Source organism: Heterodontus francisci, chromosome 19, assembly GCF_036365525.1.
Source record: "Heterodontus francisci isolate sHetFra1 chromosome 19, sHetFra1.hap1, whole genome shotgun sequence".
In the NCBI taxonomy this organism is placed as follows: domain Eukaryota; kingdom Metazoa; phylum Chordata; class Chondrichthyes; order Heterodontiformes; family Heterodontidae; genus Heterodontus; species Heterodontus francisci.
Window position 1 is genome coordinate 37,435,108 of NC_090389.1, and position 27,911 is coordinate 37,463,018.

At 44.2% G+C, this 27,911-nt stretch overlaps 1 protein-coding gene across 4 annotated transcripts in view; it reads left to right on the top strand.

Annotated features, from left to right (window-relative positions):
* shq1 (SHQ1, H/ACA ribonucleoprotein assembly factor) overlaps window positions 1-27,911 on the top strand; it is a 156,849-nt gene that overhangs the window by 53,984 nt on the left and 74,954 nt on the right. For all 4 annotated transcript variants that reach the window (XM_068051504.1, XM_068051503.1, XM_068051507.1 and 1 more), the window contains 3 exons: window positions 7,096-7,250; window positions 8,080-8,133; window positions 10,902-11,025. In XM_068051504.1, coding sequence (XP_067907605.1) covers window positions 7,096-7,250; window positions 8,080-8,133; window positions 10,902-11,025 — 333 coding nt within the window. The remainder of the gene's footprint in view (window positions 1-7,095; window positions 7,251-8,079; window positions 8,134-10,901; window positions 11,026-27,911) is intronic.

The window sequence follows — 27,911 nt, forward strand, 5'->3', positions numbered from 1 at the left end:
GAACAACTGGTTCCAGTTTATATTATTCAGAACAACCTGCAGAAATTGTACATGGAAGTCTGGAATGGTAATTTCATTCGAGCTTTGGGTAATTAGCACTCTGATAGTAAATATCCCTTAATGAGGGATTGGAACTTGAAGTTAATAGAATTTTATCTGATTTAGACACATGGGCTGGACTGAAATAAATTACTAAATGCTTAATTCCTTCAGTAATGCTGTGGCTGACTGGCTGAGCTCAGTGCAAATGATTTTGAACTGGAGAGACTTGCACCAGAATCATTTACCCGCTGCGTGATTTCTGGTACCGGTCATAACTAGACTAGTCAGGGCCATCAAGATCTGATGAAAAATCTCTTAGCATAAAAGTAAAGAAATCGAGTTCAACATAAAATGGAAAGAATAATTCCCTACCTTGCAAGACAATGAAGTTTGCTGAGCTTAGATTGAAGTATAAAGCTCTCGTGTTTTTGTCTGTTCAGTTCAACTTGCAAGGATTATGAAAATTTTCCTCGTTAACATCATACAAGCATATGGGATGAATGGAACTGCAGAGAACCTGAGCTTCTGGAACAGCTTGCATTAGAATGCAATCATCAAAGTGACACCTGTCATTTGTGAACTGTGAACTTGTGAACTGCACTCCACAACTGGACACCATCCACAACCAGCTGGTCACACCAGTATTGCTTATGGAACTTGCAGCTCCTTCACTACATTAAATGGATAATCCAGAATATTAGTTCAAATTAGATTGCAGGTATAGGACCTTGGGAACCAGCAAAGGCCAAATTCAGAATAGATATCAGGAAATTTCTCAACGCACACAGAATGATCAACATGTGGAAGAGTCTCCCAGAAAGGCAAGTGGGAAGTGAAAACTCTGGGATGTTTCAAGAAACGATTGGATATTGCAATGAATGGAACTGTAAATTGCTTCTGATTGGATGAGATGAAACAGGTTGAATGGCCGTCCTTATCTGTAATTCTCAATATTTCTGCAAAAATTTTCAAAGTATATATTAGCATGAAATTCATAGGGACTTTTAATTATCCTAAAATAGGCTGTGATTAGGATGTTACTGGTGAGGAATTAGTGTTGTGTTTGCAGTCAATTAGTACTCCAACAAACAAAGATGCACTGCTTGACCTGGTTCTGAGTAACAAAGTGGCGTAAGTAATCTAAAACCCAGTCCCAATAAAATGAAATCTTGTATAAGGTGAGGGAAAAGTAGAGGGTAAGGGCACTTGACTGTGAACATTAATGTTGCAAGATAAAAAGGAACCTTGCAGCAAATGGAAGGGAAGTTTGTCACATTGAGCAATAGATTAAATAATATTTGACCAGAAATGGTACAACTGTCTAGTAGAGGAAGAAGGGAGTGTATCTAGAGAAAATTAAATTTGAAATTTGAAGAATTATTTAGTGCTTATAAGGTAGATAATAAAAGCTAGGATAAATGAAGAACATAGTAAATTCAAAAGAGATTCTAAATGCTAAGCAAGGATGAGATAGACTAAGGAGAAAAGATCAAAGACAATAAGGAGGTTCTCTATAGGGACTTTGGCAGTGATGATGGAGTCTCCCATTGAATCTATGGCTGTATCAGTTGTGACATCTAAGAAACCTGCACATGAATTGATTATAGTGACAGACTCTATGCGTTAGCTATTGTTCACTGGTGGGCAGTACTTCAACAAAAGGGATGGTAGGTATAGATGCAGTGCATTTTGAGGAGCCAAGATGGAAGTCTACCGACTGAACCCATCTGTGGGCAAAGTGACCACAGGGATGTACTACAGTCTCAGTCAGTTAATGGGTGATATCCGTGAAACACCGCTATAGATCCAATAGTTAGTATAGTTATTGCCTGGAACTCTTCGAGATTGATTGCCAACATAGGTTTTGAGGTCACTCTCCCTCGGTCAAGTTTTGCATTCTGACTGGGGCATGGCGGCAGGATTCTATTCCCTTCGCGTGACAGGAACAGAGGCACACCTGCTTTGCGATGAAGGTTCACTGAAGCCAATGCTGTGTTAAACTACTTTGTCAGTAAAGACTAGAAAAAGTTGAGCTTTGAAAGACGACAGAGAGGTGACCTTCTCAATGTAGACAAGATTTTATGGGGATAGGGAAGGAAAATTTAGAAAATTATATTAAATTAAGCAGTAAGGGTCACTGACTCAAACTCGCAAAAGGTAAATTTTAAGAATTATATCAGGAAGTTCTTCTCAGAGTGGTCAATACACAGAATGGATTACCAGTTGCAATAGTGGAACCGAAAACGATAGCTGTATTTAAGAACCAGTTGGTTTAGGCATTCTGCATGTGTTGGGCAATGTGATCTCCTTATCAGTAATTACTTGATGATCTTGCAGAATCAGTTACTTGGAAAAAACAAGGTATAAAAAGGTATTGGAATCGAGCAGCCAAGTGGGATTATAGTTCGTGGCTCATGTGGAGAATGACACCCGTGCAGGCTTGATGGCATTTGTCTATACTGTCGTAACACAAGAAATAGGAGCAGGAGTAGGCCATTTGGCCCCTCGAACCTGCTCTATCATTCAATAAGATAATGATCTGATTGTAGCCTTAACTCTACTTTCCTCCCAGCCCCCACCCCTCCCCATAACTCTTGACTATCTTGTAGATCAAAAATCTGTCTAACTCGGCCTTGAATATATTCAATGACCCAGGCCTCCACTGCTCTCTGGGGTAGAGAATTCCAAAGATTAACCACCCTCTGAGAGAATAAATTCCTCCTTGGCTCTGTCTTAAATGGGAGGCACCTTATTTTGAAACTGTTCGCCCAGTTCTAGATTCCCCGCGAGGGGAAACATCCTCTCTTCATCTACCTGTCAAACCCCCTCAGAATTTTGTATGTTTCAATAAGATCACCTCCCATTCCTTTAAACTTCAATGCCCAAACTGCTCAACCTTTCCTATAAGACAAACCACGATTCAACGTGATTTTGTGATTGGCCTCAGTTATTTAGACTGAATACACTCTTGTTGCATTGGCAAATCACCAATTTGCCTATGTACCAGTGGACTTCACCTAGTTAGAAACACTTTGGGTTCAGCAATTCTGTTCTTGGTCCTGATTTTCCCATTTATGTTGCGATGAACATATATCATATTTCATATGTTCATTAATGAAACAGTGAGACTTGATCTGATGTGAGATTGTAACAGTACCTTGGCTTTAACAAAAATGCACAGGATCATGTCTGAATTTTTCCTGGTTGAAGGTTGCAATACCACTGCATATTGGGGTATTCACAGTGCCAGAAAGAGGAAGAGACAGGTTTGGAACAATAGTAGAGATTTATTGAGTTCTGTTATTTGGCTGCTGAGCAGATATTGATCCCTGGCAAAATCCCATGTTCTCAGATCATCATGATTCACTTCAAAAGTTGTGAACGCCCTGCATATTATAGGATTCAGGCATTGCTAAGAAACCTAAGAATGAATTGGAAAATATACTAACATATCTAACTCTTGTACCTTGCTGGTTAACAAATGTATGAAATAACAAGCGCAGAGCCACTTTTCTGACCTGCGCGGGGCTACCCAGCCAGCCGGCAATTAAGATAGGTGGCTGACTCTGTCTCCATTACCAGATACAATGAAGGTCTTCACCCAATTCCTGAAACTACTACACCACCTTAGTTACATGAGCTGCTTCTATATATTGTCATGTGTTTAGTTTGCATTCTGACAGAGTGTGTCCAGGAGCCAGCTGTCTGCAGATTAATCTGGCTCTTATCCCAGGAGCAGAGTTTTAGAGCTGGCTCATGGACATAATTCTCTTGGCATTTGTCGTAACTGAGTACTGGTCTAAAATCTAATTGGTAGTAGCATTTGGTAACATACTTGAACCATTTCCAACCTAACCTAGATGTTAATGATGTTGTCACAAGTCCCTTATATTGAATAAGGACAGCCCTTGATCCATGTCCTTCTGAGTTCATTCTTTAATCCCTTCTTTATTGCTATCAATCGGAAACTTTTCCCCAAATTCTTCCTCTTATCTTACTTTCATTTGATCTTTACATTTCAGTTACATTTACATTTTTAGCCTTTGTAATCTTGTTTTATTTTTAGTATCCTAAATTTGGCGGGGAAAATTGATTTGAAACAGATTTGCCTCTCCGTTGTGCAGCAACACTAAATTACAGAAGTGAAACAAAATTAATTTAACACATGCTTCCAATGCAAATATAAAAACTTTCAGTTGAGATTTTAATGCGTTATTTGACAGCAATCAAATACTCAAAAGCTGGCAGTATCTCATTGTTAGAAGAACAATAGTTTATGTACTTATGTTGTTTGAGTTTTTTTCTCTTGAGCTGATGAAGTAAAATTCTTCTAACTTAATTTAATATTTAACATTTCTCCAATAAAACCATTCAATATTAACAATAAAGGACATCCTGTGTGACTGTGACAAAGGTAGATTTTCTTTCCTCGACGTGACTGTAGTCTTGGCACAGTTGATCACACTATGCTGCTCCAATGCCTCTTTCTATCATCCAGCTGGCTGGCCTCCCACATTCTACCCTCTGTCATAGTCCTGTAGTTTTTTATTTCTCCGGGGAATATGCAGTTTTCCTTTAAGGCTTGCAATGGATCAGTACTGCTTTAAGAACCAGCAAACCTCAGGAGTTAGAGAAAATGCATTTTTGGTTGCTGTTGAATACAACCATTTGGAGAATGCGATTCAAAGGGTGCATTCTCGTTACCTTGGATACAGCCACTTAGACTGAGCATCACGTGATACATTTGTTACAATTCAATTTTGAACTGGCTTTTTAGTTGAAGACAGTCTGTTCTGACCGAGAACACATGTAGACAGCTGGTATTAGCACCTGAAAGAAAAGCTCTCTGCCATTTAAACTGAAAGAAGACAATTTTGTCAGTTTAATTATTATTATCTCTTAAAATTCTAAAAAGGTCAAGCCAAAACAGAGATCTCTGATAATTTAAACTGAAGGAAGGGAAGTTCGACTGTGACAATCATTTATCCCTCAAAAATTCTAAAACCAAATTGATTCATTTAAAAAGTGTTTGCAAATCGTTAATTGTTGAAATTCGCTGAAGGAAGGAAAGCATCACTTACTGTTGGAATTAGACTACGGCCTGTTCTACTGTGGTAGAACCTTTTTTCACCATCAGACAGCTGTGAAGACTTCAAGCAACATTGGACTGTAAATTTGCAAGGACTCTAATTTTTTCCATTTTAAATGTTTATGTCTTCATAGTGTTTAAGAATTTAATTTTTTTTAATTGAACAGTTAATTTGTTGATTTATAGACACCTGGTTTGGTTAGCCTCATTCGAGGGTTAATAGATGGTACAATTTGGCTGTGTCTTTATTTCATTTGGAAAGTTTAAAATGATATGTTAGGCGATCTGTGGAGGGACGGGATTGAATTATCAGTGCGTTTCTCCCATCGCAATCAGAATCGTATATTTTGATTGGGCGCTTTGACTGGAGTGGTCGGTCCTAACACCTCCGTAAACTTGAAGTCATTCAAAACTCTGCTCGTTCCCATGTTGTAAGAGTCGTTGCAGCACAGAAGGAGCCATTCAGCCCATCAAGTCCATGCTGGCTCTCTGTGGAGTAATTCGGTCAGTCCCATTCCCCCGCTCTATACCCATAGTCCTGCATGTTTATTTTCGTCAAGTGCCAATCCATTTTCCTTTTGCAATCATTGATAGTTTGCACTTCCACCATCCTTGTAGACACTGAGTTCCATGCCATTACATCCTGCCCCACCACCATTTCCCCCCCCCCCCCCCCCCCCCCCCCCCATATCTCTTACCCAAAATTTTTAAATCTGTGTTCCCTAGTACTTATACCATCAGCTAATGGGAACAGCTTTTCTTTGTCTACCATATGACGCATTTAGATCATCTTGTATGCCTCTATTAAATCACCCCTCAACCTCCTTTGCTCCAACCTAACATTGTAGCTCAGTCCCCTCATCCCTGGAACCATTCTAGTAAATCTCCTCTGCACCCTCTCAAGGACCCTCACATCCTTTCTATTGTGTGGTGACCAGAAGTGGATGCAATACTCTCATTGTGGCCTAACCAGGGCTTTACAAACATTCAACATAACTTGCTTGCTTTTATACTCGTAACTCTATTTATGAAGCTCAAGATCCCATTTGCTTTGCTAACTGCTCTCTTAATATGTCCTGCCACCTTCAAAGATCTATGTACATGAACTCCCAGGTCCCCCTGTCCCTGCACACTCTTCAGAACTGTGCCATTAAGTCTTTATTGCCTCGATCTATACTTTCTACCAAAATGCATCACTTCTCACTTTTCTGTCTGAAATTCCACTCTATGAGCATGGAATACAGGCTGACACTTCAGCATAACACTCCCGCTGCTGACAAGAGGCACAGTCCTTGCGATGAGGTGTTAAACTGAGGCCCCACCCTCTGCGGCGGGTGTCCAAAATCCCATGGCTGCTACTGGGAGAAGAGCGAAATGCTGTTCATCTATCACTCCTGTGCTAGCTGATGTACACTGGCTCCTGCTAAAACAATGCCTCAATTTTAGAATTTTCATCCTTGTTTCCAAATCCTTCCATGGCCTGACCCCTCCCTATCTCTGTAATTTCCTCTATCCAGCCAAACAACCCTCTGATGTCTGTGCTCCTTAAATTCTGGCCTCTTGAGCATTCCGATTTTAATCGCTACACTGTTGGTGGCTGTACCTTCATCTGCCTGGGCCCTAAGCTCTGGAATTTCCTCCACAAACCCCTCTGCCTCTCTACGTCCCTTTCCTCCTTTAAGACAGTCCTTAAAACCTACCTCTTTGGCCAAACTGTTGGCCATTTGCCCTCATCTCCTTAACGGTGTCATGTTTATAATGCCCCTGTGAAGAGCCTTGGGATATATTATTACGTTAAAGGCACTATATAAATACAAGTTGTTGCTGTAATTCAGTTAAATAACATTAGTTTTACTGAACACATACTTGTTTTAAAATTTACTTAAGTTTTAGAAGGTACTTGTTTTAGGTATTTTAAAAACTGACTCAAGTGTTAATTAAAAAAACCTATCTCTTACCTTCAGTCAAATTTTCTGAAGATGAAAAGGAACAGCTGCGGAAATTCACCAACAAGAATTACCTTTTGGATAAAAGGTCTTGTCAGACTGTTTACTTAAGCCTGGTTGACATTATCCTAGCATATGCTTATGAAGTCTGCAGTACTGAAGGGGAAACCAATGTAAGTACACCTGGTAATTCATACAGTTGACTTTTTAAAAACAAAAAATGTTGATGCTGTTTTGAGTGAGGAACATCAGTACTGGGAAGCAATGTTACTTTCCAACCTTGGGGTATCTACAGTCAGCATGTGAGGTCAACTTCAAAACCAGTCAGTTTATCACCTTACTACTCATCAAGTTCTTTGTAGAATTCTACTGCCTTTACCTGTCAATTTTAACTTTCTTTTTTAATAAAGCTACTTCATGTCCTGTGTATTGCAATAGGGCTTCAGTATATTACACAGGCAGATTGATGCAGGCTAAAGCATTGTCCTGCAACTCCAAGTAACATGCCTAATTACGTTCCGAAGAAGGGTCACTGACCCGAAACGTTAACTCTGCTTCTCTTTCCACAGATGCTGCCAGACCTGCTGAGTGATTCCAGCATTTCTTGTTTTTGTTTCAGATTTCCAGCATCCGCAGTATTTTGCTTTTATTATGCCTAATTACGTTGGTGTCAATTATTCCATGTCCCAGATTTGAACCATTTTCATGTGCTGTATGGCTGAGAATCTGTCCTGAACCACAAGCATAGTTGTGTTTGCATCTTGTACATAGGCTCCCCCACAAATAGTGGGGAGAGAGAGAGAGTGCACTTTCTTAGTTCAGAGCAGGATTTTATTCATATTCCAGAATGGGAAGGATGTTATTGTAGTCCACTGCAGTCTGCTACAGCTTCCCGCCACTTCTGGTATAAGAGCCAAGATTGAGGTGTTCACAACAAAGTCAATAATAACTTAATAGTTTAAAGTGGAAAATTGTTTTTTATAATCATTGTCTTTTTTCCAGATTGAATCCGCATGGAACATCTGGAAATTGAGCGGGACATTATGTTGGCTTGAAGTAAGAGATGCCTTTTTATGCCGTTCGTGTTGCCTTGCACATAGACTTGGGTAAATCAGCAAAGTTAAGAGCTCTCAGCTGTACCCAGCAACCAAATAAGTGTTCAGTCATTAAAGCTTTTTCCCTGTAAAACTTAACTTCAATTGTAGATACAGGAACCTAAATGGGTACCAAGTTGCTATGAGTCATTGATCAACTGGAGTGACAGATGGCAAATGTCTCTTTAGCTGTTGGAATAAATCCAATATATATTCACTGAAGATTGATATTGCATCATTTATCTATTGTACAAGGCTGTTATGGGAGAATTTCTTATAACCGTGAGAGACAATTGTCCCTGTTTGATTGTCTGGTTGCCTAGCTTTTACATTAGGTGAGCTGTGCACCTTGTATATTTAGCTACAGCTGTCGAGGTGTATTCATTGAACTGCCAAAAAAAATGGTTTTGCCATTCTCTCCTAAGACGAGTGATATTCCTGAAGTATATGTCCAAGGCTGCCAGCCCTCCCTTTATCTTGCCTAAGTGATAATTCTTCATGTGTGAGCATACTCAGTGATTTTTGTTGGCGGACTGTTGGACTGTGGCAGGCCCATTTGTGTTCTCTCCTGATATTCATGCTTTTTGCTAGACTTTGAGGTTTTACCAGATGCTTCAGTCATGCTACATGCACAAACAACTCCTGCAGGCAACCCCTCGTTCCTTATGAACAACAGGGAGTAACTTTAGGTGCATAATATCTGCATCATCACCCGGGAGCTGAACAGAAAAGCTTCTTGTAAAATTCACTAAATTGGCATGAGTCGTCGTGTGTTCCCTTCATCTTCAAGTAGCAGAAGGATAAACTTTGTCAGACTGTGTGGTTTAGGCTGTAAAGTACAAATCTAAGTTTCTCAAAGTAAAACGTAGACAGTAGCAGAAAACCAATACGCATTTCAGTTGATTACAGAACCTTTAAATCGCAGTTCGTGAGCGGTCAAGAATTTGGAGTATGCTGACTGGCGTAACTATTGCCTTGTTCCCTTTGAGGTTCAGAAACTGGGATACTGAAGTCACTCTGTCCTCTGTAGTTGAACAAAACTCAATAAATTCAAGCGATGGTTTCCTGAACTCCAACTATATTATACATTCCAAACTTATTTGCATGAATTATCAAGACCATTGGGGTATGCTGATTGTTTTCATATCTAAGCAAGTAAGAGGTTTCAACTTGTTTTGCAATCAAAACATGTTTGCTTATTAGTAATGCCTCATTTCCTGAGTATGAAAGGCCATGGCTATTGTTTGATGAGAAATATAGATCAAGTGCCTGATGAGTAACCTGCCACATGGGAACAGCAACATGTGTTTATGTTCTACCTTTAACTTAGTAAAATGTTGACCAGAAGTGTTACCGAGCAAGAATTGAGGGTTGGAGGAGGTTAGAGATGGGGAGGGGTGAGGTGTGAAGGGATTTGAAAATGAGGTTGAGAGTTTTAAAATTGAGGCATTACTGGACCGGTTATCAATGTAGGTCAGCAGTCACAGGGGTGATAGGTGAACTAGACTTGTGCGAGCCAGGATAAGGGCAGCAGAGTATTGGATGAGTTGAAGTTCATGGAGCGTTTAAGATGGGAGGCTGGTCAAGGAGTTTATTGGAATAGTGGAGTTTCCAGGCAACAAAGGCATGGATGAGGGCTTCAGCAGCAGATGAGCTAAGGCAGAGATGGATGGTACTGAAATGGAAGTAGGCTATCTTGGTGATAGAACAGATAGACATTTAAAATATGGTAACGTTCTTGTGATTGACAAGTGACTTTGCATGTAAAAGTCAGCAGATAAGCTGTCTCATTATTTCACTTCAGCATAGAAATCCATGCTAATTGTTGTGCACACACTCCTGCTCCAAGTAAAATCACCTAACTACCCTCAACCCGAAACTGAGTTGCGTAACCCTGTAGCTCAGCAAATCATAAATTTACCCAGAAAGCAATTGGAAGGCTTCACCTGTGAATTTTTGAATGTAACAGTTTACTGTTGTCTACCATAAAAATTTTAACACAGTGCAGGAGGCTGCCTGAATTCTTCTTTAAATTCAATAAATTGTGGAGAATAGACTGGTGTCCAACTCAGCACTCTCTTCATGGAAGCATGATTGGAAACTTGATCTTTTGGGAGCAGTTAATGCAAATCTACAATCCAACCGCAGTATAGTCTGCCTTTCCCCATCCTTATTGGTCTTGTATTGTCACTGCAAGACAAGTGGTTGCTAGAAGGTGCATTAAGTGCTTTGAGGAGGGGGAAGGTATTTGCCTTTTGTTTCCTTTGTCAGAACATGCATGGCCTTTGCTTAGCATCTCTTTAGGATAATGTGACTAAGTTCAAAAATACATTATAAATCCAAGATAATGCTGTCCAGGTGAGACTTCCTCAATATGTATAAAGCTACAGCTGAATAATTGCTGAAGAGGCTTTCATTTCTACCCTCTTCAGTATAAGCCAAGGTTCTTATTTTTTACTTCACATGTTAAAGCTTTTGGTGAATTTGGATCAGCTGTCATTTTCACAGATTTGTATTTCAGTAGCATGTAATCATTATTCTCATCATCACTCTACCATTGCAAATGTGAATTTTTATTTCAATAGATGTAAATCTGACAAACTATCGGCTGTTTTCCTTGAGTGAAAATTATAATTAATATCCATAAGTTAACCCGTCTTTAAAATGAATGGGATATGGTAGTTAGGATACAAATGAATATCTGGACTTTTTTTCTGTTTAACAATACAGACTTACCATTCTCTTCAAGAAGTTCTTGTATCCTTCAGCAGAAGAGTTTTGTGTTATCCCTTGTACAGACATTTCCACTTGGCTCTGAAAGCTATTGAGGATGCAGTCTTAATGCTTCAGCTGGGTAAGAACCATTTGTAAAACTGAATTGAAACTGTTAAGACTAAGAATTTACCTTTATAACTTGATCACATAAGATGCTATTCAATGTGTCTGTCATATCAATCTTGCAGTGTGGCAAATTAGACTGTAGAGAAGTGTGCCTATGGAACTGTTCTCAAAGTAAAGGCCTGCTCAGGTCAGGAAAAAGAACCCGACCCGGACCCGAGCCTGGCCCAGCCCAAGTCCCTCCAATTTCGCCCTGAGCCCGACTCGGCTCGACCCGACCCGACCATCCCTTTACTTACCTTCCAACTGGGAAGCTCCATGAAGCTGCAGCGCGTGCGCGATGCCGTCATAGTGACGTCACTGGCTCACTGCGCAGACTCAGTTTCGTCCAGTTTCAGCTAAGTTTTATTTTAATTTCAATACTTAACGGCAGGGCACTTACTGTATGTGTCCGACCCGACCGGAGCCCGAGGCGGACTCGGCTCGACCCGAGCCCAAAAGCTGGATCTGGAAGATAGGTCCGACCTGATCCGAACCCAACCCTGTCGTCGGGTCCCATCGGGTTCGGGTCTGCTGGCAGGCCTTTAACTCAAAGGTCAGTCCAAGTCTTCAGGGGAAGAGAGCAGAGGGAAGTATCCGGTCTAGGAATCAAGCTTATTAGTTAGGATATCAAATTAAATGTCTTCTTAAAATAAGCACCAAGACTCGGATGACCCATCCCTTTGAAAATCGTCAGAGATTATTTGAATTGATGTATTATACACACAGAACCAATACAAGCTTGAGTTGCTGTGACGCCCATGCATATAACAGTACTATATTTTACATGCTTAATCTTGGACAACAGTTGAATACTTGTATTTGTTTCATTTGCAACTGCCTCCCCCATTTTCTCCTATTGCAGCCCTCTTATTGCTCGGGGCAGGTTCTACGTGAAGATTTTTGCTTAATTTCTTTCCAATTAGAGTTTACTATCGAGAGATATTTGAATATAGAATGCGTTGTTTGGTTCAATGTAGAACCTATTTGCGGCTGGATTCACTGACGGATCCTGAATAATTGGCTCAGAAAGCATATTTCACACCTTATTCTCTCATTCAGATAGAAACAGTGTTAAATATTTAAATAAAAGTGCTGCTGATTAAACTCTTTTAATCGGAAAGAAAGTTTATAGCTGTCTTAATATGTTAATTAATAAAACCATAGAGTTTGCTTGGGGCTAAAATTTTGTTGGTGTTGCTGATTTCCTTTGGTGATCTTATCTGCAGACATTGCATCAGACACTCTGACACCCAGCTTTACTTCTCCATCACCTCTTGCCCTCCACTGCCTCTTTGCTGTCAGACTTGTTGTCCGGCATCCCAGTCTTGGACAAACTGCAATATCTTCCAGTTACATACTGTGAAAACAGAAATCATAGTCTTTGGACCCAGCCATGCCTCAACCCAGCCACTCGCTCAAGGCGAACCAGATAGCCTGCAACCTTGACGCTCTTTGAAGCTGAGTTGAGCTTCCAACCCCATATCCTCTCCATCAAGTTCACTTACCCCCACCTCCACTGTTAACTTAACCCTTTTGCTGCTGAATCTCTCATTCGTGCCTCTTGTCACCTTCAGACTCAACTATTCCATTGCTGCAAAATAAAAGCAAATTACTGCAGATGCTGGAAGTCTGAAATAAAAACAAAAATTGCTGGAAATACTCAGCAGGTCTGGCAGCATCTGTGGAGAGAGAAGCAGAGTTAACGTTTCAGGTCAATGACCGGATAACCTGACCAGAGTTCTACAGAAGACGTACAGGCTTCCTGTACTCCACCTTCAGTAAACCTCAACTTAACCAAAACTCTGCTGCCTGTATCCTATCCCACGTCAAAGTCTGCTTACCTATCGTCATTCAATGGCTTCCTGAAGCATCACATTTTAAATTCTTTCACTCGTGTTTAAATCCCTCATCGGCTCGACCTTCCTTATCTCTGTAATCATCTGAAGCCCCGATAACTCCACCCAAACTCTGCGTTCCTCAAACCCTGTTCTCCGGGCATTCCACCCTCCCTTTGTCCCACCATTGGCATTCATGCCTTCTGCTGCATCTGCACCACACTGGAATCCCTGGGTAAACTCCTCTGCCACTCCAACGCCCTCCCCTCATTAATTCTCTGCTACACACTGACCACTTCGATCGCCTTCCTAATCTATCTCACTTTGGCCCCAGTGTTCATTCCGTTCTGATTATACCCCTGTAAAGTTCCTTGGAACTTTTTTTTAAACTTGATCGGTCATGGTGGTATTTGTAACCTGGTTTGTGGAGCCAACTTAGACGATAGGTGGGACAACTTTATGAACCAGTTGCAAATTGATGTTGGATAGAAATAGGGATGGACAAATATGAATTAATTTTTCCATACTGGATGAGAATGGTGCTTACTATTTAGTTTGGAGCTCTGGTAGTTTGACTGGGGTTTTTAAACAAGTTGAGGAAATTAACAAGTTCAAATTTCTGTAACTTTTTTTAAATTGTGAAAAACTACTGTAGTTGCAATTGAGTTAGCTGAATGCTGATCCACATAACAAAATATTCACTTAATTGTTTTGAAAAATACTTATTATAGAAACATGAAAAATGATCATGTGTATAATGCAATGACAGCCACAAAATTTAGTTTTAAAGAACAAGATTTTCTGCTTTGCTTGTGGTTTTAATGCAACTACAAATGTATTTTGTTTGTTTTATGTGCCTTATAATTATGAATATTCTGTCAGTAAATAATTTGGCAGAAATCATCTTTATATGTTAAACTCTTCGTGTTTTTAGAGTACAAACCACTTATTACGACGATCCTTTGGCCACATAATTTCAGCTGCATTTTGAAAGATGAGACCTTGGTCAATTAAGAAAACATTTTGTGGATGTATTTGACCTTGTGATTAAATTCCTACAGAAGTGCAGACTGTGAACATATATCCATAATTCATTTCATGTTCCTCAAAGAACTTAGCAGTATCCCAGGTTAATTTACTGCTCAACCGAATAGCTTATACAAATCCCCTCAAGAAATAGATCGCAAAGCTGTGCGTTTATGCTGTAGAATAATTGTTGCAATGTGAGCCAATGGCACAGTGATTATGCATAAATTACATTGGTATTTCGTAATTTATTTATTTATTTATTTTTTATTTAGAGATACAGCACTGAAACAGGCCCTTCGGCCCACCAAGTCTGTGCCGACCATTAACCACCCATTTATACTAATCCGACACTAATCCCATATTCCTACCACATCCTCACCTATCCCTATATTCCCCTACCACCTACCTATACTAGGGGCAATTTATAATGGCCAATTTACCTATCAACCTGCAAGTCTTTTGGCTGTGGGAGGAAACCGGAGCACCCGGCGAAAACCCACGCAGTCACGGGGAGAACTTGCAAACTCCACAAAGGCAGTACCCAGAATTGAACCCGGGTCGCTGGAGCTGTGAGCGGTGCTAACCACTGCGCCACTGTGCCGCCCATTGTAATATTGTCACAACCTCTTTGTTTTCAAGCTCTTGCTGAACTTCTATTTTGGGCCATAAGCAAAATGTTGTTGGAAATATTGGATTTCACAGTTGGATATTTTACGTTTGAAAGCCATGTATAGTTTCACTAGCCCCTGAATCAAGAGTTTGGTTGTTGGTTGTATGCATTGTCCTAATGAGGTACTTGTATTGGACAATAGGCGAGCACCCTTTACTGCTTCAGTTGTCTTCACAGCTTCTCTGACTGTCAAAGAGCATTGAATTACATTAGATTTATGTTTTGCACTGGCCCCGTTGTATTAAATCTGTCCCAACTCGTTTCGTGTACAATGTTGGGTATAGAAATAATTTGCTGTAGGCTAATCTCAAAAGCAGACAAGAGAGGGGAAAAAATCTACTACCCTGGTTTCTGACGTCCCATTGCTCCTTCCCCTCTCTGCAAGTTTCCTTTTTCCCTTCCTATATTAACCACTTTTCTGGCACTAACTGAACTAAAGCTTAAATAATGCAGTACTACAGCAAGAACAGCTCAAAAGAAATGACTATGTACACTCAGTAATTTTTACAAATCTTTTTCTGTGAGGGTTATGGATCCCTTTATTTTCTCCATACTGTGGTGAAAGGACAGTAGGTCAACTGCTTCACCTCAGGCAACACCAACTGCTATGAGGTGCCTGGGAATTAGAGACTTGAATTTTCCATCCCCACAGCAGTGCAGTTGAGATTATCAACTCAGTGGCATTGAGGAAACCTGTCTCCCTGTTGTCAGTGAGCTGCTAAAGAAGAACTTGAATTTGTATAGCTGTTATCTCCTTGGAATGGCCCACAGCATTTCACAGCCAATGAAGTGTAATCACTGTTATAATGCAGACAATCTTTTCTTTTAACGCCAAGAATTTTTTTTTTTGAATTATCTAACTTGAATTCAGAAACGTAAATAATACAGCCAAGTGGGAATTTGGTGCTGGAAAAATTGGGTCATTTAAATAAAGTAATTTTGGACTCTTGGCCAATGTACTGTATTGCCTCTTAATTTGTCTGCTTTAGAATCGGAATGTGTTTTTTTTCTCTCCCACTGGACTTGAGCACAAGTCTAGCATAACAAAGTTTTGAAGGGGTTCTCTTTCATGTGTACATGCTAATTGGATTCTACAGCCAGAAATAACTTGGCTGTTTTCAACTCAGTTTGACAGCAAGAAATTAGCTTGATTCCAAATTGTTGCTTGGAGCAGTTCCGTTTTTCTGATTCACACTGTTATTTGAAGGGTATGCATAACAGACAAAATGACCAATATAGTATTGGTTCGAATTATACCTGGGCAATGGGTAAGGAAACACATGGAGCACTAAATGACAGCCTCTCTCTTTTGGCCTTTAAGTTTAAGCTTGAGAGTATTCATTTCTGTTCAGTTCTCGAGCCATGTGGTTGACACCATGATTCGAAACTAGTTCGTGACCACTTTCACCAGCAGCAAGAAACTGTAGGTGAGTCCTGCCACTAATGGTAGAGAGCAAGCAAAGAGAGTAATCCATTGAATGAATCAGTAAACAATAGAGTTTTACATGTAGATGGTTAAAATATTCCCCCCCCCCCCCCCCCCCCTCCACATAGGTTTTGAACAAGGTAAATTTGTCCTTAAAACAAAGTCATCTTTGTGCTGACAGAAGCCGTGAGAGAGATTTTGCACTTGAGATTATTATTTTGTTCTGTGGTGACCAGAACTGAACATAGTACTGTAGTTCGGTCTGACTCCTGCATTATACAACCTCTATATAATCTCATTGAACATTCTTCCATTTTACAAGCTACATATTCTGGCACTTCATTAGCTTTTGATTTGAATTGCCTCACCGCATTGTCTAGATAGATTTTCAAACTTGATTCTCTGAGGGGATCCGGAGCAACCCCTGATTTCTGTCTGTGGGCCTGTCTGTGAAGAATTCAGTGATTTCTTGTATTTTTTCCATATTTACTGAGTACTACCACATGATGTCTGTATCCAGTAAAAAGCACCATTTTACTTTCAGTAGCTGTCTTCATGAAGTTACTCACAGGAGTGTTTGGTATTTACTGAGAGTGCCTAGAGTTAATATTTGCACAGCGTCATTTCCACTGTGTCTTGCATGAAGAAAACTTTGTAAACCACTGTTCCAGCAGTGTTCTGTTACTCGTTGGTGACTTTCTGAGTCAACTTATGCCAATGTGGTTCCATTAGCTTTTGTATTGTCATCACAGATTAGCAATAACCAATTGAAGTACTTGCAGAATTCTGATCTTTGAGATTTTTGACTGTGATGTTTCAAGAGTTATCCTATGGAAATCTAACTTCTTATGAGGTCAGCTGACAGTTTTTTTGCACATAGTGGCATGTAAAAATGAAGCTTAAGGTAAGTGGTGCTGCTCATTTGCTGTATTCTTTTACAGTTTGCCTCAAATATGTTTCATCTTCATGTCAGTTCTGCTACTAGGATGTTCTCATAAGTTGGGAGGAAGATTGAAAAGCAAAAATTAACAGAGGGGTGAGAAAATATCTCATGTTCTGCCATGAAAATGTATTGTTTGTGCAAGGAGATCTTAAAGAGGGAATAGAGCAACATACTTAACACTGAAATATGCATTCTGTTTTTAGTTTCCCCATGCCCACCTGATATCCTCCCCATTTGTATTGAAAGGATTATTTTGGTGCAGTGAGATTGATCATTGATGAATACATCAGGGGAGAAGGGCAAGATCCTTTTAATTTTCATGCCTGCCTCCTGAATAAATGATGACCTATCATGGCGTTTAGGAACATAGGAGCAGGAGTAGGCCATTCAGCCCATCGAGCCTGCTGTGCCATTCAGTTAGATCATGGCTGATCATCTGCCTCGACCCCCCCCCCCCCCCCCTTGCTGCGCTATTTCCAAATCCCTTGATGACAGTATCGGGATATCTATCGATTTCTGTTGAACGCGCTCAATGATTGAGCTCCTACAGCCCTCTGGAGTAGAGAATTCCAAAAATTCACCACCCTCTGAGTGAAGAAGTTTCTCCTCATTTCAGTCTTAAATAGCCTAGTCCTTAACAATACTATGGCCAGAATTTTACCCTTGTTGGACGGGAGCCGTCCACTGGGGATCCAGACTGCATTTTATGGTCCCCAGGCCCTGAATTGGTCTGAGGTGGGACTTCCACATCATTGAGGCAGGAAGTCCCGCCTAATGGTGCTGTCAGCCAATCAACGGGCCAGTAGCTCTTAGTTCCAACAGCGCCACCGGGAGCTGTGGCCCCTGCTGGGACTGCAACCCAGCTTCGAGAAGAAAAGGAAGGACGGTCCTCGGAGAAGGTAAGTTTTTGGGGCCTCGCCAGGGTTGATTGGTCAGGCTTCAGTGAGGCAAGGGTGGTCGGTTGTGGTGGGGGGGGGGGGGGACGGAGGGGTGTGTTGGGCATCGGGGGCAGCCTTTCGTCAGGCACCGGGTGCCTGATCAGGAGGGACCCTCTCCAGGCCATCAGAAAGCCATCTACTTTTAACAGGTGGCTTTTCTCTGGCCTGGTCTGCCTGCCAGCCGAGGGTAAATTCCCAGTGGTGGTGGGTGGTGGCCACTTGAGGGCCTTGATTGGCCTGGGGTGGTGGGCCATTTTTTGCCACCGGCCGCCCCACGTAAAATGGCGGTGGGAGTGGATCAGGAAGGGCCTCCCCGAGCTTCCGACGCCATTTTACGGCCCCCCCTACCCCCACCACCATGCCGCACTTTGGCGTGGAGGGGGGTGGGCCCATAAAATTCTGGCCAGTGTCTCCTGGTTCTATACTCACCAACCAGGTGAAACATCCTATCCACATCGACCCTGTCACACCTTGTAAGAATTTTGTCAGTTTCATTGAGGTCACCTCTCATTCTTGGAAACCCTAGAGAATACAGGCCCAGTTTCCTCAATCTCTCATTAGACAATCCTGCCATCCCAGGGATTAGTCTGGTGAACCTCCTTTGCACTCCTCCTATGGCAAGTATATCTGGAAATGGTGGATGCATTGGTGGTCATCTTCCAAAATTCTGTAGACTCTGGAGCAGTTCCTACAGATTGGAGGGTGGCAAATGTAACCCCATTATTTAAAAAAGGAGGAAGAGATAAACAGAGAGTTACAGACCAGTTAGCCGCCTATCAGTAGGGGGGAAAATGCTGGAGTCTATTATAAAGGATGCGATAGCAGAACACCTGGAAAGCATAAACAGGATTGGACAAAGTCAGCATGAGTTTATGATAGGGAAATCACGCTTAACAAATCTACTGGAGTTTTTTGAGGATGTAACTAGTAGAATAGATAAGGGAGAAGCAGTGGATGTGGTGTATTTGGATTTTCAGAAGGCTTTGAATAAGGTCTCATAAGATGTTAGTGTGCAAAATTAAAGCACATGGGATTGGGGATGCCAGACTGGCAAGGATTGAGAATTGGTTGACAGACAGGAAACAGAGAGTAGGAATAAAAGGGTCCTTTTCCAGATGGCAGGCAGTGACTAGTGGGGTACCGCAGGGATCAGTGCTTGGGCCCCAACTATTCACAATATATATGAATGACTTGGGTGAGGGAACTAAATGTAACATTTCCAAGATTGCAGAAGAGACAAAGCTGGGGGGGAATGTGAGCTGTGAGGAGGATGCAAAGAGGCTGCAATGTGATTTGGGCAAGTTGGATGAGTGGGCAAATGTATGGCAGATGCAGTATAACGTGGATAAATGTGAGGTTATCCACTTCGGTTGTAAAAACAGGCAAATTATCTGAATGGTGATAGATCGGGAAAGGGGGAGGTGCAATGCGACCTGGGTGTCCTTGCACACCAGTCGCTGAAAGCAAACATTCAGGTGCAGCAAGGAGTTAGGTAGGCGAATGGTGTGTTGGCCTTCATTGCAAGAGGATTTGAGTACAGGAGCAAGGATGTCTTACTACAGTTATACAAGGCCTTGGTGAGACCACATCTGGAGTATTGTGTGCAGTTTTGGTCTCCTTATGTGAGGAAGGATGTTCTTGCCATGGAGAGTGTGCAAAGAAGACTTACTCGGCTGATTCCTGGGATGGCCGGATTGACGTATGAGGAGAGATTGGGTCGACTAGGCCTATATTCACAAGTTCAGAAGAATGAGAAAGGATTTCATAGAAACCTATAAAATTCTAACAGGACTAGACAGGCTAGATGCAGGGAGGATGTTCCCAATGGCTGGGGAGTCCAGAACCAGGGGTCACAGTCTCAGGATACGCCATTTAGAACCGAGATGAGGAGAAATTTCTTCACCCAGAGGGTGGCAAACCTGTGGAATTCTCTACCGCAGAAGGCAGTGGAGGCCAAGTCATTAAATATATTCAAGAAGGAGATAGATATATTAATGATATTAATGCCAAAGGGATATGGGGAGAAAGCGAGAACAGGGTACTGAATTAGACGATCAGCCATGATCTTTTCTGAATGGCGGAGCAGGGCCAAATGGCCTACTCCTGCTCCTATTTTCTATGTTTCTATCCTTCCTTAGGTAAGGAGACCAAAACTGTGCACAATACTTCAGGTGCAGTCTCAGCAAGCTTTCTACAATTGCAGCAAGACTTCTTTACTCCTGCACTCAAATCCCCTTGTGTTGAAGGCCAACATAGCATTTTCCTTCATAATTGCTTGCTGCAGCTGCATGCTAGCTTTCAGTGACTCATGACCAAGGACAACCAGGTTCCTTTGGACAACAACACTTCCCAACCCCCCTCCAGTTAAGAAATACTCTGCCTTTCTGTTTTTTTCTAGCAAAAAGTGGATAACTTCACACTGAGTCACATTATATTACATCTGCCATATTCTTGCCCATTCACTTAGCCCTGTCCCAAGTCCCCTTGAAGCCTCCTTGCATCCTCCTCACAATTTATATTCCCACCTAGTTTTATGTCATCAGCAAACTTGGAAATATTACATTTGGTCCCCACATCCAAATCATTTATAGAGATTGTGAACAGCTGTGGCCCAAGCAATGATCCTTGCAGTACCCCATTAGGAACAGCCTGCCATCCTGAGAATGACCCATTTGTTCCTTCGCTCTGCTTTCTGTCTGTTAACAAATTCTCAATCCATACCAGTGTATTACCCCCAATCCCTTGTGCTCTAATTTTGTTTATTAACCTCCTGTGTTGGACCTTATCAAAAGCCTTATGAAAATTCAAATACACCACAGACATGATAATGTTAATAACAATTAAAATAAATTACCAGAGTCTTCATTCGCGGTTGTGTGCCGTCCTCATGCTGCACAACACCCAGCAGCACTGTGCAAACGGATGAACATCTGCAGTTGTCTGAAAGTCATGGAATTGTGACTTCGATTCCCAGCCATAGGCTGCTAAACTGAAATGGGCAGGTTGAGAACTCAGCCCACCAACACTGCGGAACAAAGCTTACCAGTGGCAGCAACTATTCCTGTTGTTTTGGCAATTGTGCTGCTGCTAGCGACGGTGGAGAGGAAGCCACTGTCCATTGTATTGCCTCCATTGATTGATTGATGTAGTTACGTGCTGGAAAAATAAGATCAGTATAATTAGTAAGACCTACTTTTCCACTTGGGATCCTACTGGCATTTTATGAATTGACATTTATTGGTGACAAATGATTTTCAAAAATCCAACTTTTAAGTTAACTATAAATTTCCAATGTGTGCTCAGGCCTTTATTAAAAATTAAAAGCTGCTCTAAATATCTCAATTTACAACCAGACTAAAGCTTTCTGCTGAATCTCATACCAATGTCCTCATTTATTTGAAAAACATTAGGTGAAGAGAAGCGTCATAGCCAGTGATGCAAATGTACGTAGAACTGTATCGGAAGGTGGTTACAATAATACACACCTTCAAAAGAGTCCTATTAAAACTGGTGTGCGGAGATATTTAAATTGGTATTCGCGGTTACTTGCAAACATTAACGTAGCGCAAAGTGTTGGAATCGTTTCAAAAGAAACAAAGTTCAAGCCGTTTCTCAATCTGCTGTTAATTGAAGAAGATAACTTGCATTTCTGTTAAGCTGTATAACAGTTGAATGTAGTCCTGAAGGCAAAAGCTGTGTCGTGTTTTGTGCCAGTGCTGTCTCTGCTCTCTGGGCTTTTTAAAACAAGGTAGCAAAACTGGAGCCCCATGAAGTTTTTTCCTGAGGCTGTTAGAACTGTGTTAATCTGTGATGTCTGCAGACAGTGCACGTTACTAATGACAGTCATGGTGCATCTGAAACACACTTTCAAGGAAGCACACTCTCTGCCAAGTTGGATCATCCTTGTGGGGAGGTGGGCTGCACAAAGTAGTAACTTATGTTGCAGTGTTGACCTATGTCTGACCTGCATTCATGCTTAATGTGTTTTTGCATGAATTTTAGCCTGTGCGCTTAGAATAGTTGTAAAATTCAAAAATCTCCATTTTCTCCTCCTATCCACTGCATTTACTCAGGTAATGATCGTAGATGTAAACATTTGATAGGTTCACATAGATGTAAACATTTGATAGGTTCACAGTTAATTTCTGTGTGATCTTTTGAATGGATTCTGTACCGTAAAATTGCCACAAAAAATTATGCCAATTTGAATTTTTGGCAAGTTTCCCTTTATCAGTATCCTGTGCAAGAACATTTCAAGTCTGTTCAATACTTAGAGAATGTGGGCACCAGAATATGTGAGTAGTTTTTTTTTGCAGTAAAATCCTATCAATTCTTTAACTGGAAGAACATTTGTTCTGTAGATTTAGCAATATATGTTCTTCCTCTGAAGACATAGCCTCTTGATTTGTGATGTAATTTCACACTGTTGATCTCCAGTTATATTGCCTATTGTTCAGGCATGGACTTAAATGAATATTTCCAAGCTATTTGACTTTGGCGGGCATCACAGCTAAGATCACTCACCTGAAATTTGCAGCTCGAGTTAACTGGATAATAATGAGGAGGGAGCCTGGTTTAATATCCTCTGCCGAGCCAAGGATCGTGAAGGATATTTATAGGCTCCAAATATGGCTGCAGCTGAGATCAGCCAGTTCAGCAGAACCTTCTGGTCTGTATTTGCAGATAACTATAGACACTTATATTTACCACCTAAGCTACTTGGGGATTTAAGCAATTAATTAATCTTAATAAACGTAATTATCAAGTCCCTTATTTTGCCTTTTCCAGACTGTGTTCTCTTCAGGATTATTGCATGGCCACACCATGACCTGCCAAACGTTATATTTGAGTGGCAGTGAAGAGGTTCTTCAAAAGAGCTAATTTATTCTCAATGATGCTGAAACTAATGAGACTTTTCCTCTCTAGGAAAGTCATGTGCATACTGCTGTGGATTGAGCTTCTACCATTCAGTGTATGAATGTATTGTTCGATTACTAACTTCCATGTTTTCAGAATTGGTCCAGGGCTTTTACTTGAAATATTTTGGCTGTGAAAGCTGGCCATTTACTTCTCTCTCTCTCTCTCTCTCTCTCTCTCTCTCTCTCTCTCTCTCTCTCTCTCTCTCTCTTGCGTCCATCTCTCTCTCTGCGTCTCTCTCTCTGCGTCCATCTCTCTCTCTGCGTCTCTCTCTCTGCGTCTCTCTCTCTGCGTCTCTCTCTCTGCGTCTCTCTCTCTCTCTGCGTCTCTCTCTCTCTGCGTCTCTCTCTCTCTGCGTCTCTCTCTCTCTGCGTCTCTCTCTCTCTGCGTCTCTCTCTCTCTGCGTCTCTCTCTCTCTGCGTCTCTCTCTCTCTCTGCGTCTCTCTCTCTCTCTGCGTCTCTCTCTCTCTCTGCGTCTCTCTCTCTCTCTGCGTCTCTCTCTCTCTCTGCGTCTCTCTCTCTCTCTGCGTCTCTCTCTCTCTCTGCGTCTCTCTCTCTCTGCGTCTCTCTCTCTCTGCGTCTCTCTCTCTCTGCGTCTCTCTCTCTCTGCGTCTCTCTCTCTCTCTGCGTCTCTCTCTCTCTCTGCGTCTCTCTCTCTCTCTGCGTCTCTCTCTCTCTCTGCGTCTCTCTCTCTCTCTGCGTCTCTCTCTCTCTCTGCGTCTCTCTCTCTCTCTGCGTCTCTCTCTCTCTCTGCGTCTCTCTCTCTCTCTGCGTCTCTCTCTCTCTCTGCGTCTCTCTCTCTCTCTGCGTCTCTCTCTCTCTCTGCGTCTCTCTCTCTCTCTGCGTCTCTCTCTCTCTCTGCGTCTCTCTCTCTCTCTGCGTCTCTCTCTCTCTCTGCGTCTCTCTCTCTCTCTGCGTCTCTCTCTCTCTCTGCGTCTCTCTCTCTCTCTGCGTCTCTCTCTCTCTCTGCGTCTCTCTCTCTCTCTGCGTCTCTCTCTCTCTCTGCGTCTCTCTCTCTCCTCTGCGTCTCTCTCTCTCTCTGCGTCTCTCTCTCTCTCATGCGTCTCTCTCTCTCTCTGCGTCTCTCTCTCTCTCTGCGTCTCTCTCTCTCTCTGCGTCTCTCTCTCTCTCTGCGTCTCTCTCTCTCTGCGTCTCTCTCTCTCTCTGCGTCTCTCTCTCTCTCTGCGTCTCTCTCTCTCTCTGCGTCTCTCTCTCTCTCTGCGTCTCTCTCTCTCTCTGCGTCTCTCTCTCTCTCTGCGTCTCTCTCTCTCTCTGCGTCTCTCTCTCTCTCTGCGTCTCTCTCTCTCTCTGCGTCTCTCTCTCTCTCTGCGTCTCTCTCTCTCTCTGCGTCTCTCTCTCTCTCCTGCGTCTCTCTCTCTCTCTGCGTCTCTCTCTCTCTCTGCGTCTCTCTCTCTCTCTGCGTCTCTCTCTCTCTCTGCCTCTCTCTCTCTCCTGCGTCTCTCTCTCTCTGCGTCTCTCTCTCTCTCTGCGTCTCTCTCTCTCTGCGTCTCTCTCTCTCTCTGCGTCTCTCTCTCTCTCAGGTCTCTCTCTCTCAGCGTCTCTCTCTCTCTCAGCGTCTCTCTCTCTCTCTGCGTCTCTCTCTCTCTGGTCTCTCTCTCTCTGCGTCTCTCTCTCTCTCTGCGTCTCTCTCTCTCTCTGCGTCTCTCTCTCTCTCTCTGCGTCTCTCTCTCTCTCTCTGCGTCTCTCTCTCTCTCTGCGTCTCTCTCTCTCTCTCTGCGTCTCTCTCTCTCTCTGCGTCTCTCTCTCTCTCTGCGTCTCTCTCTCTCTCTCTCTCTCTCTCTCATCTGCGTCTCTCTCTCTCTCTCTGCGTCTCTCTCTCTCTCTCTGCGTCTCTCTCTCTCTCTCTGCGTCTCTCTCTCTCTCTCTGCGTCTCTCTCTCGCTCTCTGCGTCTCTCGCTCTCTGCGCTCTCTCTCTCTCTCTGCGTCTCTCTCTCTCTGCGTCTCTCTCTCTCTCTGCGTCTCTCTCTCTCTCTCTGCGTCTCTCTCTCTCTGCGTCTCTCTCTCTCTGCGTCTCTCTCTCTCTCTCTGCGTCTCTCTCTCTCTCTCTGCGTCTCTCTCTCTCTCTCTCTGCGTCTCTCTCTCTCTCACTCTGCGTCTCTCTCTCTCTCTCTCTGCGTCTCTCTCTCTCTCTGCGTCTCTCTCTCTCTCTGCGTCTCTCTCTCTCTCTGCGTCTCTCTCTCTCTGCGTCTCTCTCTCTCTGCGTCTCTCTCTCTGCGTCTCTCTCTCTCTGCGTCTCTCTCTCTCTGCGTCTCTCTCTCTCTGCGTCTCTCTCTCTCTGCGTCTCTCTCTCTCTGCGTCTCTCTCTCTCTGCGTCTCTCTCTCTCTGCGTCTCTCTCTCTGCGTCTCTCTCTCTCTGCGTCTCTCTCTCTCTGCGTCTCTCTCTCTCTGCGTCTCTCTCTCTCTGCGTCTCCCTCTCTCTCTGCGTCTCCCTCTCTCTCTGCGTCTCTCTCTCTGCGTCTCTCTCTCTCTGCGTCTCCCTCTCTCTCTGCGTCTCCCTCTCTCTCTGCGTCTCCCTCTCTCTCTGCGTCTCCCTCTCTCTCTGCGTCTCCCTCTCTCTCTGCGTCTCCCTCTCTCTCTGCGTCTCCTCTCTCTCTGCGTCTCCCTCTCTCTCTGCGTCTCCCTCTCTCTCTGCGTCTCCCTCTCTCTCTGCGTCTCCCTCTCTCTCTGCGTCTCCCTCTCTCTCTGCGTCTCCCTCTCTCTCTGCGTCTCCCTCTCTCTCTGCGTCTCCCTCTCTCTCTGCGTCTCCCTCTCTCTCTGCGTCTCCCTCTCTCTCTGCGTCTCCCTCTCTCTCTGCGTCTCCCTCTCTCTCTGCGTCTCCCTCTCTCTCTGCGTCTCCTCTCTCTCTGCGTCTCCCTCTCTCTCTGCGTCTCCCTCTCTCTGCGTCTCCCTCTCTCTCTGCGTCTCCCTCTCTCTCTGCGTCTCCCTCTCTCTCTGCGTCTCCCTCTCTCTCTGCGTCTCCCTCTCTCTCTGCGTCTCCCTCTCTCTCTGCGTCTCCCTCTCTCTCTGCGTCTCCCTCTCTCTCTCTGCGTCTCCCTCTCTCTCTGCGTCTCCCTCTCTCTCTGCGTCTCCCTCTCTCTCTGCGTCTCCCTCTCTCTCTGCGTCTCCCCTCTCTCTCTGCGTCTCCCTCTCTCTCTGCGTCTCCCTCTCTCTCTGCGTCTCCCTCTCTCTCTGCGTCTCCCTCTCTCTCTGCGTCTCCCTCTCTCTCTGCGTCTCCCTCTCTCTCTGCGTCTCCCTCTCTCTCTGCGTCTCCCTCTCTTCTGCGTCTCCCTCTCTCTCTGCGTCTCCCTCTCTCTCTGCGTCTCCCTCTCTCTCTGCGTCTCCCTCTCTCTCTGCGTCTCCCTCTCTCTCTGCGTCTCCCTCTCTCTCTGCGTCTCCCTCTCTCTCTGCGTCTCCCTCTCTCTCTGCGTCTCCCTCTCTCTCTGCGTCTCCCTCTCTCTCTGCGTCTCCCTCTCTCTCTGCGTCTCCCTCTCTCTCTGCGTCTCCCTCTCTCTCTGCGTCTCCCTCTCTCTCTGCGTCTCCCTCTCTCTCTGCGTCTCCCTCTCTCTCTGCGTCTCCCTCTCTCTCTGCGTCTCCCTCTCTCTCTGCGTCTCCCTCTCTCTCTGCGTCTCCCTCTCTCTCTGCGTCTCCCTCTCTCTCTGCGTCTCCCTCTCTCTGCGTCTCCCTCTCTCTCTGCGTCTCCCTCTCTCTCTGGCGTCTCCCTCTCTCTCTGCGTCTCCCTCTCTCTCTGCGTCTCCCTCTCTCTCTGCGTCTCCTCTCTCTCTGCGTCTCCCTCTCTCTCTGCGTCTCCCTCTCTCTCTGCGTCTCCCTCTCTCTCTGCGTCTCCCTCTCTCTCTGCGTCTCCCTCTCTCTCTGCGTCTCCCTCTCTCTCTGCGTCTCCCTCTCTCTCTGCGTCTCCCTCTCTCTCTGCGTCTCCCTCTCTCTCTGCGTCTCCCTCTCTCTCTGCGTCTCCCTCTCTCTCTGCGTCTCCCTCTCTCTCTGCGTCTCCCTCTCTCTCTGCGTCTCCCTCTCTCTCTGCGTCTCCCTCTCTCTCTGCGTCTCCTCTCTCTCTGCGTCTCCTCTCTCTCTGCGTCTCCCTCTCTCTCTGGTCTCTCTGCGTCTCCTCTCTCTCTGCGTCTCCTCTCTCTCTGCGTCTCCTCTCTCTCTGCGTCTCCCTCTCTCTCTGCGTCTCCCTCTCTCTCTGCGTCTCCCTCTCTCTCTGCGTCTCCCTCTCTCTCTGCGTCTCCCTCTCTCTCTGCGTCTCCCTCTTCTCTGCGTCTCCCTCTCTCTCTGCGTCTCCCTCTCTCTCTGCGTCTCCCTCTCTCTCTGCGTCTCCCTCATCTCTCTGCGTCTCCCTCTCTCTCCTGCGTCTCCCTCTCTCTCTGCGTCTCCCTCTCTCTCTGCGTCTCCCTCTCTCTCTGCGTCTCCCTCTCTCTCTGCGTCTCCCTCTCTCTCTGCGTCTCCCTCTCTCTCTGCGTCTCCCTCTCTCTCTGCGTCTCCCTCTCTCTCTGCGTCTCCCTCTCTCTCTGCGTCTCCCTCTCTCTCTGCGTCTCCCTCTCTCTCTGCGTCTCCCTCTCTCTCTGCGTCTCCCTCTCTCTCTGCGTCTCCCTCTCTCTCTGCGTCTCCCTCTCTCTCTGCGTCTCCCTCTCTCTCTGCGTCTCCCTCTCTCTCTGCGTCTCCCTCTCTCTCTGCGTCTCCCTCTCTCTCTGCGTCTCCCTCTCTCTCTGCGTCTCCCTCTCTCTCTGCGTCTCCCTCTCTCTCTGCGTCTCCCTCTCTCTCTGCGTCTCCCTCTCTCTCTGCGTCTCCCTCTCTCTCTGCGTCTCCCTCTCTCTCTGCGTCTCCCTCTCTCTCTGCGTCTCCCTCTCTCTCTGCGTCTCCCTCTCTCTCTGCGTCTCCCTCTCTCTCTGCGTCTCCCTCTCTCTCTGCGTCTCCCTCTCTCTCTGCGTCTCCCTCTCTCTCTGCGTCTCCTCTCTCTCTGCGTCTCCCTCTCTCTCTGCGTCTCCCTCTCTCTCTGCGTCTCCTCTCTCTCTGCGTCTCCCTCTCTCTCTGCGTCTCCTCTCTCTCTGCGTCTCCCTCTCATCTCTGCGTCTCCCTCTCTCTCTGCG